The 16,286-nt window shown below is 45.1% G+C and overlaps 1 protein-coding gene across 3 annotated transcripts in view; it reads left to right on the top strand.

Annotated features, from left to right (window-relative positions):
• The window catches only part of LOC119163266 (voltage-dependent calcium channel subunit alpha-2/delta-3), a 260,632-nt gene that overhangs the window by 109,531 nt on the left and 134,815 nt on the right, over window positions 1-16,286 (top strand). For all 3 annotated transcript variants that reach the window (XM_075873794.1, XM_037415226.2, XM_075873795.1), the window contains exons 4-8: window positions 6,034-6,093; window positions 8,652-8,829; window positions 10,494-10,625; window positions 11,290-11,344; window positions 15,161-15,311. In XM_075873794.1, coding sequence (XP_075729909.1) covers window positions 6,034-6,093; window positions 8,652-8,829; window positions 10,494-10,625; window positions 11,290-11,344; window positions 15,161-15,311 — 576 coding nt within the window. The remainder of the gene's footprint in view (window positions 1-6,033; window positions 6,094-8,651; window positions 8,830-10,493; window positions 10,626-11,289; window positions 11,345-15,160; window positions 15,312-16,286) is intronic.

The following is a 16,286-nucleotide window of genomic DNA, read 5'->3' on the forward strand; positions in this document are numbered from 1 at the left end:
ATCCCTAACTGTTCCCATTCTAGGCTTCTGAAAACAGCCTGTAAGCACGCGGTAAATAGCGTTGGAGAGATTGTGTCCCCCTGCCTTACACCCTTCTTGATTGGTATTCGGTTGCTTTCTTTATGAAGCACTATGGTAGCAGCTGATCCCCTGTAGATTTCTTCCAGGATGTTTATATATGCTTCATCGACACCCTGATTCCGCAGTGTCTGCATGACGGCTGATATTTCTACTGAATCAAACGCCTTCTCGTAATCTATGAAGTAAGGCCCCTCTGACTCAATGCTATTTAATGGCCCTGTAAGGCATTTTGACTAAAGTAAATAATTTCGCAAACAGGAGGGAAAGGAGAGGGTACGGGGCTGTAGCCGAAGTTTCGGCAAGCAGACTTATCAATTTATGACTTCAACTTTTTCGAGTTGCAGCTGTGAAAAAGGCAAGTGCGCTTGTCGAAACGTCGGCGCCAGCACCCACCCCATGTTCAGGAAATTTTCACGGGGAAGTGACGTGTGTTTATCGCTCAGTGACGTAACCAGACATAGTCCTGGCTCATGAACAAATAGAAGCCAACTACAATAATTCCGCATGAACACAGTGGTAGCCGCTCATTAACACGTCTGCTGGCAAGATAAATGGCTGATAAGTCCGTTGCAAGAAGGCCACCTGTTGCATCGTCTCAATTCCTCACTGACAATGCTACATATATCGCAGTTCACTGTGCTAGAAGATGATGAAAGGCTATTTTTCCGACTATAATTTCGGTGCCTCTATTGTATCCGTCAACTGCCTCATGTTTTAGCTCCTCATTCCTTAGCCTTCTCTCTCTTTCTAACCATCTTTTTATGTGTTCCTTTCTTCGGATGAACTCGAGACCTTGCACTCTAGGCCTTCTTGTATAAAGTATTAACGGATGACGTTTTTGTCTCGTATTTTGCCTACACTTCGCGCATTTTTTTTTTCATGTAAGTTTGGAAGCTGCTTATTTCCAGGTCTTCGTATATGTATTTAAATTTTCTCGCTCTCTTTCTCCAGGATGCCTTATTTTTATCGCTTGATCTATTTTTTACGTGATTGACGGGAGTTATACCTATAAAAAACGAGATAGACTTTTATGCCTAGGAATTGGTATTACAAAAAAGGTAAACAACTCTTTACTGAGGCAGTTGATCGAGCGCCTATTGTGCATTGTTTTGTGAAAAGGGCGATGAAATGAATGCTACAGCGACAAATTGTAATTTGGCGCGAAGAAAGGCAAGCAGCTTAAAACTTTGAGCACGCAACTCAAGCATAAAGCACACACTAAATGAACATACGCAGGACGTGCGTGGACTAACAACTGTCACAGCTCGACATTTAGAGCACGCTGCTCAAACAGAAGACGCACGAAATAAATGCCCATGCTTACACAGAATGAACGCAAACAACTGCCACGATTCTCCGTCGTATGTGAGTAGGCTGCTCCTTTTGTAAACACGCCCGTGGCAGTGAGCTAACCCCCTGTTCTAGAACCTCCCTTCGCTCAACGCTTTCCCTTCACTTGAGAAAGCCGATGGGAACGCCATCTTTGGGTACGGCAAGTCACCGCACATAAGCGATCGTCTGCTGCGATTCTCGAGCAGCGCAGCGTCATTTTCAGCCGAGTGGTGGCGCAGTGCTCACCTCTGTCAAGTGAAGGGTGAAAGGCGAGTCGAGGAGCGTTTGTGAATACGGGGGTAAGTGACGTTCGTGTTCTCTCGAATATCGAGATAAGCGCGCCCGTTCGAGAAACCACGCCCGCGCGCGCATCGAAACGCGAAGGGCGACTACCTTTAGAGCACGCTCAACGTGCGCACTTCGCGCCACCTCGAAGCGATTGCCGTCCACGGCTTGAATCTGTCAATTGTCCGTCGTGCGTTCTGTAGCTCGTTGTCTTTGAGCTGATGCTTTTATTCGCATGCTTTAGATATATGTAGTGTCGTGTACTGATGACAAAAACGCGCTGAAGTTGCGGAGCTCTGAGGGCCACCAAACGGTATATGGCGTATATAAATATAGGTTGCCGTTAGCAAACTGAACAGCGTGCGTTCCTTGGCATAGTGATTTCGCGTGGCGCGCTGCGGAGCGAGAGGTCATAAGTTAGACGCCGGCCAACGAAACTGCTTCTCGTTTTGTTTCTTTGCAGTTGGTAGTGTATGTTTTGCAACGTCATATCCATGACGGAAATACGTCGGCGCGGTCATGGTGGGCCACAGCCCAAAACACTTTCGTGTTTATAAAACACTACACGCGCGCCATGTTCTCCAGCTCGGCGTCAAATTTTCAACTATTCAACTATACCTATCCTGCATTGTCCCGACCTCACGACTTCCAGTCATAGTGGTGGATGGAACTAATTTGTATATGTTTATATAACTGGCTGTAAATACAACTGGCTCCCTATTTGGTAACTAGTTGTACATAACTGGTTCAACTGATTTGTATAAGTTTATCTAAAGGGGCCCTGCAACACTTTTCCATGCAATCACTAAGGCAAGAAGAGGAGCCTGTTAGTCAGTGCGTGCCATGAACTTTAGCACTCTTTTGGAACGTGTGGCTTGGGCTAGCGAGCGCGATAACCCAAGCCGCACTCTATGTGTTAGCGAGCGCGCTTGAGTACGGAGCGGCGTTCCATGACACCCTCCGCAACTATGCAGCACATAACGTTCAAATCAGCCGATGACTCTGCATTTTGAGTTTTGCGGCGTGGGAGTTTGGTTTTATGACACCGTTTGTCGTGAGACGAGGGAGCCATTTCTAACGGAATCCACAACGCAACTCTCGGCTTCGCCGTTAGTTGGCAAGGTTCTGCAAGGTTCAGTGCGTGATCTACAGGAATGGAATGATGGTTGCACTACGTTTGTACCTAGGTCTCTCGCCGGCAGCGCTGACGTAAACGGTATGCACCTGTGCCATTCTGCGAAAAGTAAAGAGCAGTGAAAAAGAAAGACAGGTAATTGAATTGCGAGCAATTATACTCCGAGAAAGAGAAGTGGCGCTACAGTCTTTAACAAATGTACCAACTCAGTCAATATCTTCCTTGGTACTCGTCGGCGCGAGGAATGCACACAAGAATGCACTGTCGTGTCACCAGTGGTCCCAATTTATTTTAATCGGCGGGTCACTAAAGCGTTTAAGGATGTCCGGTACTCTGCTAAACGCATAATGCTTTGCACATATGCCCGAATGCATGGTGTGAACTGCTTCCGGAGCCCTCCACTACGGCGTCTCTCGTAATCACGTGGTGGTTTTGGGACGACTAAATCCCGCATATCAATCATCAATCATGGCGTTAACTGGGCGTGCGCTTGCGCGCATGACATAGCCGCACCGCTGAAAGCGATTGCCGTCCACCTCGAATCTCTTGAGTAGCTGTCGTGCACTCTGTAGTTTTTTGGCTTTGAACTGATGCTTTTATATGCTTGCGTTAAATCCATATATTGTCGTGATCAGCGGTCCCTATTTATCTTGATCGGTGGGTCACTAGGGCGTTTTAGTATGCCCGGTATTCTGCTACATGCATAATGCTTTGCATGCAGGCTTTTAAAGAATTTGTGTCGATTCGGCACCGTTTTCGAGAACCGCAGTCAAATGGTCGAGACTGTAGGCTTAGCAAGCGGTTATGTGCGCTTCCGCAAACTCGCCGGCATATATTACGTGCTTTTTTTTATTAGTTCTTTATCTTTCACTGCTGACGCCACATGGCGTGGCTGCAGCTATGACGCACATCATCCTGTATTGTAGGCTACGCCTTTGCGATGCCGGATTAACGGACAGAATAAAAAAAATGCTAATATTCTTCAGTAACGAAGATGGCGTCTTTGTGGTCGCTATGGCACACACCGATCGACTCGTGTACAAATTTGTACGTAGGCCGATCTATGCACAACTGGTAATGAGTGGTGGAGTTTCTCCACTTTGTGCGGCACATGCATTTCTGTAAACGCACTGGAAAAATACATACGGTACCGTCATTATGTAGAGAGATTCGCTTTATATATATATATATATATATATATATATATATATATATATATATATATATATATATATATATATATATATATATATATAGACGTAGCGAGGAAGGAAGCGCACTGGCTCCGTAGTAAAAACGGAAGCGAGAAAGCACGACGTACGAGGAAACACTTTTATTAATCACATACGTTTCGGCTGGTTCGTCAGTATATATATATATATATATATATATATATATATATATATATATATATATATATATATATATAGAGAGAGAGAGAGAGAGAGAGAGAGATACCCCGTTATTATCTGTCACCTGACCCCTTCAGGGCATCCGGGGAATCCGAACTCGTCCTTGTTCACGCTTGTATTGGACAGCGAGAAAGAGAGCGGTGGAGGTGGAATACGTGCGCAAACAGCTTTCCAGTTGACTTATTCGCGTGCCCTCGCTGCACGGCCGACTGACCGAACTGGCACGCGCGCCGATGCCCTGACGTGCTCGGTGGTGCGCAACAGCTGTGATCGTGAGCTCGGGCACTGCGCCGGCCGTGTTCGCTTTCAGTACCGCAGGTGGGAGATAACTGACGCACACAGGTTGAGAATAGAAAGAGAGGGGGTATCAGAGAAACGGGGAGAGAGTGACAGGAGAGACAGAGAGAGAAAAAGCGGGAGTAAACCAGATGAGTGCGTGGTGAAAAGGAGCTTTAGTTCGGGGTACGCAGCACCCGTGACGGCATTGCGTGCGTAGTGGAGCCGCGTTTGCCGATAAGTGCATGCGCGAGACTTCTGCTCATGCGCAGTAAGCTTGAACGCGGCGTTCTTACGTATCGAATGCCGTTGCGTATACCGCGAACGCAGGACTAAAACCCGTTAAAGAAAGAAGATGGAGAGATAAACGCGCAGTGTCGTTAAAGCTATGAATCGCCTTGAGTCAATGCTGCTAGGGCTGTAGCTTTCAAGTGTTTCTTGAAACGCTATAACCTTTAAGCACCTGGCATGCTGTGCAAGCTGTCTCTCTGCTATGCGGAACAGCGGTTAAGTATCTCATCAATGAATTTAGCTTCGTTTTCTTCGCTGTCTTTCCTCAAACTTTTTTCTCGACACACCGATATTTGAATTCCGAGTGGGCGCTTCGTTTTCCACGCGAATGGCTGAGTGATTTGTGAAACGACTGGAACGTTGATGGAATTATAGTCTGTAGCTGTACCAACGCGTACGATTCTGTGGTTTTTTACAACATACTTAAAAATGCAACTTCCTGAATGTTCGTTGCGGTTCCTTCTGTAATGACGATAGCCATGGGATAATCAGATAATTCGAAGGCGCTCGTCCCGTCAGTTTGTTATCGTTTTTAAGTTTATGTACATTTGGCTAGGGTGAATGATATGAAAGACAGACTTACGATCGTTAGGCTTTGAATAGAATTTTTTTATTTCATTTTATTACGTCATATGCGTCCGGGATGTAATGAAAATTAAGGCAAACTTTACCCATAACTACTGGTGGAAATGAGACTAATGTCTCTGTAGGAATCAACATTTAATAACCGCAATGCTTTTTTGCACGCACCCGTATCCACCATCTTGTCGAGTTTGAGAGGTGCACAACGACAGCTACTGGCTTACGGGGCTTCTAATTTAAAAGAGGAACAAACTAGCCGGCTGTCCATTGCTTAAACAAAGCTGGCAAAATGAACCCAGAAAACACACTGCTGCGGTTCACTAGTGAATTATTCGAATCTTCACTCACTTACCTCTTTTTACGTTGCATAATTTAACATTCTCTATATTTTAAATTCTGTAAACAATTTTTTGTAATAAAAAATGATTGTTTGATGGCTTATTTGATTAGTTGATTGATTGATTGATTGATTGATTGATTTTATGTGAATATGTGCATACCACATAGCTATGTTGTTTTCGTTTCCAGTGGTAACGATAGTGGTCATAGCCTGTCACAATTATAATAATGTCGCTTCCTTTTTGATTGTTTGGCTAATTTTATACGGGGACTAATTCGTGGCTATATGGTTCATCACAGGTTTTGATACAAGAAGCCGAGAAAAATGCCAAAGACCACAAGTACAGCACAGACATTGATGTAAGTAAACCTTTCCTTCACGACACAGATGTGGGCAGTCATATCGTTGGACGGCACAAGTCCCGCTCCCATTCGAAATATTTGTTTTCTATGCGCGCATACACAAGCACGCATAAAAACGTGCGCGAGTGTTCATATAGGGCGACGAAATCCAGGCTACGCCTCTGCATCGCGACAATGGAGTTAGTTGCGCCGTACGATTTGGCTTCTCCGCACTACAACCAAGCTCGGGCTTTAGTAACTGCCTACGTGCTTTCGACTCCATCTGTGCATGCGCTACTCACAATTTACACGTTTCACTGCGCAAGCATATCACTGTAATGAATGGCGCTAACAAAACAGTACTGTACAGGCCACAAAAATATGGCTGTTCTTGCACGAAGAAAGAATGAAAGAAGGGGTCAAGAAAAGCTCCCCTTCACCCATTCCCTCGTTCTTTCGTCGCGGAAAAACAGCCGCATTTTTTGTGGCTTTTACAGAATCATGAACTCACTAGCTCAGAAAAGAGTACTTCTAATAAAACAGTACTTGTTGTCATCATCATCATCAGCCTGACTACTTCCACTGCAGGACAAAGGCCTCTCCCATGTTCCGCCAGTTAACCCGGTCCTGTGCTTGCTGCTGCCAATTTATACCCGCAAACTTCTTAATCTCATCTGCCCACCTAACCTTCTGTCTCCCCCTAACCCGCTTCCCTTCTCTGGGAATCCAGTCAGTTACCCTTAATGACCAGTGGTTATCCTGTCTACGCACTACATGCCCTGCCCATGTCCATTTCTTCTTTTTGATTTCAGCTATGATATCCTTAACCCCCGTTTGTTCCCTAATCCACTCTGCTCTCTTCTGGTCTCTTAAGGTTACACCTACCATTTTTCTTTCCATTGCTCGCTGCGTCGCCCTCAATTTAAGGAGAACCCTCTTTGTAAGTCTCCAGGTTTCTGCTCCGTAGCTAAGTACCGGCAAGATACAGCTGTTATATACCTTCCTCTTGAGGGATAGTGGCAATCTACCTGTCATAATTTGATAGTGCTTGCCGAATGTGCTCCACCCAATTCTTATTCTTCTAGTTACTTCACTCTCGTGGTTCGGCTCTGCGGTTATTACCTGCCCTAAGTAGACATAGTCTTTTACAACTTCAAGTGCACTATTACCTATCTCGAAGCGCTGCTCCTTGCCGAGGTTGTTGTACATTACTTTCGTTTTCTGCAGATTAATTTTAAGACCCACCTTTCTGCTCTCCTTGTCTAACTCCGTAATCATGAATTGCAATTCGTCCCCCGAGTTACTCAGCAATGCAATGTCATCGGCGAAGCGCAGGTTACTAAGGTATTCTCCATTGACTCTTATCCCTAACTGTTCCCATTCTAGGCTTCTGAAAACCTCCTGTAAGCAGGCGGTAAATAGCATTGGGGAAATTGTGTCCCCCTGCCTTACACCCTTCTTGATTGGTATTCTGTTGCTTTCTTTATGAAGCACTATGGTAGCAGTTGATCCCCTGTAGATTTCTTCCAGAATGTTTATATATACTTCATCTACGCCCTGATTCCGCAGTGTTTGCATGACGGCTGATATTTCTACTCACAATTTACTGCTCACAAGCTGCGGCAATGGCGTAGTGGTTAGAGCATCCGCCTCGCATGCAAGAGGTCCGTGGTTCAAATCCCGGTATCGCGCAGTTCCCAACCGGATTAAAAAAAAATCCGCGTGTTGATGGAACTGCATTAAGAGGCCTGGGGTGCGGCCTCACCGGCAAACACCGCCGAGAACGCACTCCCTCACCAGAGAAGGATTGGCCACCCTGGTGCAGTATCTGGCCACTACCTCCCACATGCTTACGTACTTGTTGTACCAGTACCTTTGTTGTGATAATGAGAAAATCGCATCGAAAGTAATAAAGTTCAAATGTCGCTGCAAAAAGTGCGCGTTGGGCAAAACCTACTGCTACCACACCTGACACTCCGTCCGCCCGTTAGAGAAGTGTTTCTGGAAAAATTTAAATTACACCAGCTTGAGGTTTTCGTAGTTTACGCTGCGGCTCGGCGTCGCACACCAATCGCGAACGTTTTTGTCATGTTCCCTAGCTTGTCGAACTTATCGTGGAAATGAATGAATGAATGAATGAATGAATGAATGAATGAATGAAACCTTTATTCATTCTTAGTCACTATACTAAAAAAACACTGCCCGTTGTCCCAATGGAAGGCTTTTTGAAACATTTCTGGGCGAGCCCTGGATGTTAATCGAACAAAAGTGCAGGGTGGTTGTGTAGGTAGGCAAATAGCCATCCCCAACGCAAGATGCACGTTGACTTCGCAAAGTGAACACTTCTTGTCATGATCTTTGCAAAACCACCACTTATTTACATGATACGACGGTAACTAAACTCCGGATACAGAGGCTAATTTCACAGTGTGGTCAGGGGGACAACACTACATTGGTGGCCACCCATTGACTGAATTGACTACGATCAAAAAGTTAGATGTCAACTGCGACATCAAACTGTGTTTTCGCTGCAAATGCTCGAGTTATACGGCGTGCCTCTCGTAACTGCTTCGCAGTTTCGCTACTTCAACGCCAAGAAGCTGTACCGTCCCAACACGGTGCCCAAGCTGTCGGATGACGAAGACCCGGATGACTGGATGCCCATGGAGATGCACCAGGACCGGCGCTTCGATGACGCTGACGTCAACTTCACCTACAGCGCCATTCACGTAGCCACCAACATATACTCGAAATGTAAGTATATGCACTCCTGAGACATCAGTCGTGGTAGGGAAGGGGTCAGTCATGGTAGGGAGCCTCCAATAACCACCCTTACCGAAGTGATCCATGATAGTTCTTGCCTTGCCTGATGCGTGACCGATGTCATCTATGGCAATTCTTCCCTTGCGTCATGCGTGCTTGTGAGCACTGGTATCGGCATCGTCACTGAATGCGTCGTCGTCGTCATCAGTCCTTTTTGTTTTGTCAACTGCAGGACGAAAGCCTGCAGTAATGATATCCCATCGACCCCGCCATTTGCAAGCGCAGTCTATAATAGGCCTGAGTCTCCAGTTCATTTCACCACACAGCTTTCTGCCGCCTTCGAGCGCGCTTTCTCTTCTCTCGTTATTCATCCTTTTGCTCTATGACCAGCCATCGGTTACCTGTCGCATGACCTGCTCGATTCTCTTTTCTTTTAGCCCCTTCTCTCTCTCTCTCTATCTCTCTCTCTCAGTGTCATATACAAGAACTGCTATCCCAACAGGGGTAGCTGAAATGTTCTCTATTCTATTCTGCTGCCTTGCAACCTTTTATTGCTACCACTATAATTTCCCATTATACATGCCACGCTGAGTGGACCTTTACTTCTCTAGCTTTCTCATTATAATCCGATTTCCTAATGGAGGCATATCATGTGGATAGCACGAATTGAACAAAGGATAGAGAGAGATTACTGTTATGTCTGCGCTGTAACAAGCAAGCGTGTCTGGGCGTGTTAACGCAGCTTCGTATATATTTACGGAAGCTTTTCATAGTGAAGTTCTGTTTCGACCAGCGCTTGTTCTGTGTTCAATCTGAGTTGTCCTGTGTATAAGATGTCTTGGGCTTTGGAGGTGTTCTCTTCGCAAGCTCTTAGTCCGTCGCGGAAGCGTAGCGGTCACGTTGCTCGGTTGCTGGCCCGAAGGTACTGGGTTCGATCCCGGCTTCGGCAATCGCATTCCCGTGGAGGTGAAGTGCCTAAGCTTGCGTACTGCAGTGTGATGCCGGTGCACTCTATAAGAAACACCATACGGTCAAAATTTCCATAGTGCTCTACTTCGATGTACCTCGTAAGCTGATGCTGGTATTGACGCGTAGAACATTAGATACTACTAACATAAGGATGGATATCATACGAAGGTGCTCGTAGTATGCAAATTGGGGCCGCTTGGTGATGCATCGTTGATGAAATGAAGCGCAATAAACGGGACAACAAAAGAAGAGACACGTAAGAAACACAGAGGACGAAGCGCTTTGTCCTGTTTGTCTCTTTTTTTGTTGTTGCTGTTGTTGTTATTGTTATCCCGGTCGTTGCGCTTCACTTGATCAAGGATGCTTCTCCATGTAACTGCCAGCTTTCAGAGGTGTTTTTTTTGTGTGTGTATGTTACACGCCACTCACACGGGTGTAGCTTGTTCTAACACCCCATAGTTTAGGGGTGTTGATAAACACCTATTAAAATTCAGTTTAACCTTTCCATACACCCTAGGTCTTTAAGGGGTGTTTCTAAACCCCCTAGAAGGGTGTTTCCCATGGGTCAAACAGTACACTTTTACGGGTGTAAAAAGGCTTAGTGAGTATTCAAGTTTAACGTAATGATGTGCTGTTCAATAAACGAAGGTGGTAAGGTATGTTTCATGTTTTGCAAACGCGTACAGCGGCGCCGGTGCTCAACGCCGTCAAATGGTCGGAGGGGATGAACTCCCGCTTTAAGAACAACCGTGTCGTCGACCCGTTCATCTCCTGGCAGTTCTTCTGCAGCAGCACTGGATTCATCAGGCTGTTCCCTGGTGAGTTTATGCCACTCCCGTTTTGCCCCGAGTGCGTTATAATATGCCCGCCACAATATCAGTGATGGGTTATGCACTGTGCCGTATCGAAACGCTTGTATATGACAACCCAGTTAAGTACACGGCAATGGCTTTTTAATTGAATCGAGATGTTGGTTATCAAAACAAAGAAACTTGCCTGCGAAAGAATACGAGCATTTTGTAAAACGACCGTGTGCAGGTTTATTTATTAACTAACATTTATTTATCGTTGCTCGTTTACTTATGGGACTTATACTTGCGAATGATTTATTAACATATTGATTACTTCATCAACTTCACGTTTTTTCGCAAACGCGGCTTGCTTTCTCACATTTTCTCAGTAGACTAAGCTAACGCAGCATTTTCTGGGTTACTAACGCATACCCTTGTGGCCTTTCACGCATAAACTTTCTCCAGCTGGTTTTCACTTTGTTCTGCCTTAGTAAACAGCTGCATAGGAGCTGAGGCCTTATTGGCAACGAAAGCTATATGTAGAAGTAAAATAACTAATTGGGCTAGTTGGAACACTTTCACCAAAAACGTCCCGAAAAAAAAAAACACTAAGATCTAGAAATGTCTTCGCTGTATATAGTTTCTGACTGTGCGTACTAGTTCTTACCGTTCTCTGTTGGTATTTTTTCAGCCCGGAAGTGGCCTGACGACGAGCCCGACATGTACGAGTGCCGCACGAGACCATGGTGAGCATGTCACGAATTTTTCGTCTCCATTTCGTTTCCTTATCGCGCTGGGGCACCAAGGATTTGAAAACAAAAACTGGAGGCGGAGCGAAGGGACATTTAAGGAACTCTGTTTTAGCTGCACCATCTTGAAACCCGGAGAAAGACGAATCACGCAACGTTTCGAGACAGATTTCTTCGATGCACTAGTGGCGCCAAGCCTGAAATCCTTAGCATGTAGGCAAGGGTGTTAACACTCCAGTAACGTCGTCGGGAAACTCCGTCGGAACGCGCTCTGATTGCTCCTCCCATTTCACCCGTCTGTCTTTTACTCTACTGTACTTTTCATTCCCCTTCTCTTCATCTCCTGCAAGGCACTGAGCCGTGTCGTCTATAGGCAGATAGAAATTAAGTGCCGTTTTCCATTCTTCGAGAACCACGCGGGCATATAAAGATTGTGCTTGTCTTTTGTTTGTTTCCTTGCTTGTTTCAACCGTATAGACTATGGCGCATGCCGACTCTGGGGTATTGGCCAAAAATTCTTGATTTTAAATCTATAGCATTTAATTTTGACATTGTTGAATGATGAAGAACACTCGAATGAATAAAAAGAGAACAATGGGTAACGTACTCAGTAAATGCTGTTTTCACTGCGCGATTGTGCTAATACACCAGACTGTCCTCTTTCCTTCTCCTCCTCATACTTTGACTGTGTTTTGACTCCACTTACTTTAGCGGCTATTGACGATTAGTGTGCATAGGTGTACTCACGGGGGAGAGGAGGTGCTACCCCCCACCCCCAACTGAGAAAAGTTAGAAAGGGGAACGGAGCCCCCTCCCCCCTCATTTTCGATAGTGGTCAATTTCGGCTTCACGCTGGGAAACCGTCAGCTTAGGAGAAGCTTTACTTCTACTCAGCAATTACTTAATTCAATAAAATTTGCCCTGCGCTTCTGCTGTGCAGATTGTCTCCCGAGTGTTACGAGGACGCACTGTAGGTTCTCTGCAGTGCAGGCCACAACGTCTTCGCGCATTGCACTACAACGCTGCACGTAGCGCAATACATAAAAGTAGGGTGCTGTTAACGTTATAGCTCTCGGTGATGATTTTATTCCGCTCAGCCTGGCCTAAAATTTACATAAGCAACGATGCAAATGGGGGCGAGAACCCGTAAACCTATATTGGACTGATCAGAACGGAATTGCATCGCCGCTGCTCTTTATTTAATTACCCTTGATTCAATGATTATGCTCTACGGCTGAGTGTTTCATTTATTTATTTATATTTCGCAAAATATGAGAAGGTAGCATATGTTATAGCCGGCTATCCCAAACTCGTGACACTAATGTACAAGAAAAACACAAAAATACCAACAATTAACAATAAAAGAGAAATAATCAGAGGCACTATGTGAATATATACACTGTAGGGCTTATAACGCATGAATGAGGACAGTATAGACAGGCATTGTACAGTTCATATATCAAAAGCACATTGCGGATGGAGTACGCAGAGATAGTGGCAAGGTATAATACGAATTAATGATAGTTAAAGTTGTGTCCATTGAAAAGTGATTTAGCTTGGCCGCATTTGGGGAGCTAAGGAATATTTTCGCCTGGAGTTTTCAAGGCTTCGCCTTGCCAACATTTTTAGATCAATCTAAAAACATTCGCCCTGCGTATCGTAGCCTACAGCGATTGTGGCAGCGTGGAACAAAGCGGGGAATAAGGCAGTGGCCTCTAATATATTGAACAGCCTTGCTTAGAAGCTTGTCCGGCAACTTGATGAACTCGCTCAGTGGATTCCGTGCCGAGTGGTTGTGTCGTCCGCGACCTCGAACGCCAGCGTAGCTTTCGCCGTCCTCGATATCCTCGCACCGTGTAGCTCTCGCCGAGCGGTGGGCCATCCTCCTTCGACCACCACCCTCTTCTTTTCTCAGTCCTCACTATATCCCTTATAATTTCTTCTTATCTCGTCCAGTGAGGTACTGCTGAGGTGTCGCACTTAGCGACCGGCAGTTGCGGGGCTCACTTTTCTCTGGTTTTCTCCTATTTTAAAACCACTTGCCCCCTCAACTTGACCTACCGGACTAGAGAAATGGTCAAGGTGTACAATTTCCTGGACTCATAATTCTTGGTACTTAACATCTCTAAACCGTGATATGACAGTGAGGGACTCTGTAGTGGAGGGTTCAATACATTTCGACCATTTGTTTTTTTTTTGTTTTTTTTTTACCTTCTCCTAAATCGCAGCACACGGGCTTCTGGAATTTCAGCCTCCATTCGCAAGTGCGGTCGTCGCAATCGGAATTCGATCGCGCAACCTTGGTTTTCTGAACTAAGGCGACTGAATTGACTGCCGGGCTGGTTGGTTGGTCTTGGATAATCTCAAACTCACTTGTACAGGACGGAATACAATTAACGGCAAAGAATTGAGCACACACGCGCAGCGCTGGTTATTTCTCCCTCCTCACTCTTTCTCGGCAGCGGTGTGTTCACGGTGTTGTACATGCGCACAAACAGTTCTCCTACTAGTACAACTAAAAAAATATTATCATCATATATTGCATCTCGCAAGCTCCTATAGTAGCCGCTGTCATTGCGTGAGGCACCGTCCAGCTATTTAAAGAATAGTCAAGTATTTCTCAGCTTATTTTTGTGCTGTAGTGTGTACACGTTTTACTAACACCGCGAGATTTCACAGACTTGTCAGTATCGTAACATGCGCGAGATCTTAAGGCACATAAATTTTTCACGAATGGCGAAGAACCGATAACCAAAACATTCTTTATGAAAAATAGTGTTTTCTCTTTTTTTTATGCCGTCGCCAATTGTTGGTGATTATGCAATGAATCATATTAAGGTAATTTATTGCATATCGTTATAAGCAGGCGTTGCGTGCATGAGCCAAAACATTTAGTCCTGCCATGAACAGCTAACGGCCAATGCGGACGTAAACAATGCGGGGTGATTGAAGTATACGATCAGCACCGTTTTTTTTTATAAATTTTGTGCTTACATTGTTAGTGTAGACGTATTTAATTAGAGGGGCCGGAGGCCTTTCACAGGAATAAGCGCAATACAGTGGAGACGAGAGAGACCAAACGAGAATAGCGCCGTTCAGCGCTGGCAACGTTTGGTCCTCTTGCCTTCGTTATACTGCGCCCTTTTCCACTATGAAGGTGGCACGCTCCAAGCAATATTTTAAACACAAAAATGAATAATATAAGGAATGTACCACGTACTTAGCACCACAAGTTATTACTTAAAAAACTTGCGGTCGACAAGTGAACAATAATAGTAATATAACAATAGTATTAATAATAGTGTCCTACAAGCAGTACTGTAAAGAAGACTTGAGATACGAAAACTCGAATATCTGCAAGAAGGTTTGTTACTCGTTACGTTATTGTAAAATCGAAAAAAAAACAAACAGCGAATATTGTAACCATTGAGATATTTGTTGGACCAATCTTTGCCGAGCTATATTAAAATCGGCAGTATAGGCTAGTTACACTGGCACCCGGTGAGGGGGAGAGGAAGTGAGAAACTTGTTCCCCTCTCCCGTAGGGTAGAAACCTTTGTAAGCCTAAGGCTCGACCTGTGAAAGTATATTTTCTCTATTACGTCTGCGTTAACTGCCGACAAAGGAAATGAAGGCTGTATACCATTAATGACGTGTGCTGTTTGGCTCAACGCCTAATTTAGTAATATAAAGTATCTTTCCCATCTCTGACCCAATGTCTCGGCTACCAGGTCCGAGCAGCACGATCTCACCATGAAGCTGTTCGTCTGTTGTTGTTGTTGCTCCTTGATTTCCCTTCTTTTTTTTTCGCAGGTACGTGCAGGCAGCTGCATCGGCGAAGGACGTGGTCATTCTGCTTGACGGCAGCGGGTCCATGATGGGGCTGCGCAAGGAGATCGCGCGAAACGTCATCGTCAATATCCTCGACACGCTCACCGAAAACGACTACGTCAGCATTCTCAGGGTACGACGCGTTCTTCTCCGCGGACTTCGAGTGTCTCAGCACGCGAACGATGTTTTTGCTTGATACGTCAATCAAGCGCAGACACTGCACGGGGCAAATCGAACAGACGACTGTGGAGAGATTTTGTCTCTCTCTATCTCTCTCTCTCTCTCTCTCTCTCTCTCTCTCTTGTATTTCCTGCCTATCACAGCTTTCAAAGTCGGTCTGTACACACGATTCAATAAGGCGAACGTGTAGTATTCTTCGAAGGGAATACTCCCTGAATTTATCTGCTTCTGCGAGTCTGCAAAAATGTCCCGGCATCTGCGCGCCATTTCATGTCATAAAGTGCTCGTAGAGCTAGATGGCGCTCTAGATGACGTGCAGCTGATTGGTGGCTAAAGTCAAGGCACGAGTGGAAATTAAACCCTTCACTGCAAAGTACTAGTCCTTAACTTCACTGTTTAAAGGAGGAAAAAGATAAATTTAGTTTTTGGTTCACTAAGTATTACGGCTTGGTGGCATTAGCCACCGCTCGATTTAAAGGGTACAGTCATATCAATCCATCCATCCATCTATCCATCCAGCTAGCGCTCACACGATACCCATCCATCCAGCTTCATTAAAGCGTCAGGTTCGTCAAAATGCACTTGATGCGGCAATCAATTAAGTAAAATTGTTTTGTTTCCTAAGCGACGAAATCTACGCAATATTTGAGCTTGTCAGTCTGCTCTTTGTCAAACCAGTCAAAAAATGTCGAAAAACGATAGGATCCTGCCGGCTTTTTTTTTTTTTTTGCATAGCGTCGTATTTTCAGCGCATCCTAACAAACAATAGCGTCTTTAGAATTACGTATCTGTGTATCTTCAAGTAAAGGAACACGCGACCTAATGCTTACGTATTGATGTTGCGCCTCAGATATACGTAATATTTGCTTTTTGATCGACAATGTTCACAAGTATGAACACAGCGACCAGATTCAGATGGCTGGGAGTT

Source organism: Rhipicephalus microplus, chromosome 9 (assembly GCF_043290135.1).
Source record: "Rhipicephalus microplus isolate Deutch F79 chromosome 9, USDA_Rmic, whole genome shotgun sequence".
Classification (NCBI taxonomy): Eukaryota; Metazoa; Arthropoda; class Arachnida; order Ixodida; family Ixodidae; genus Rhipicephalus; species Rhipicephalus microplus.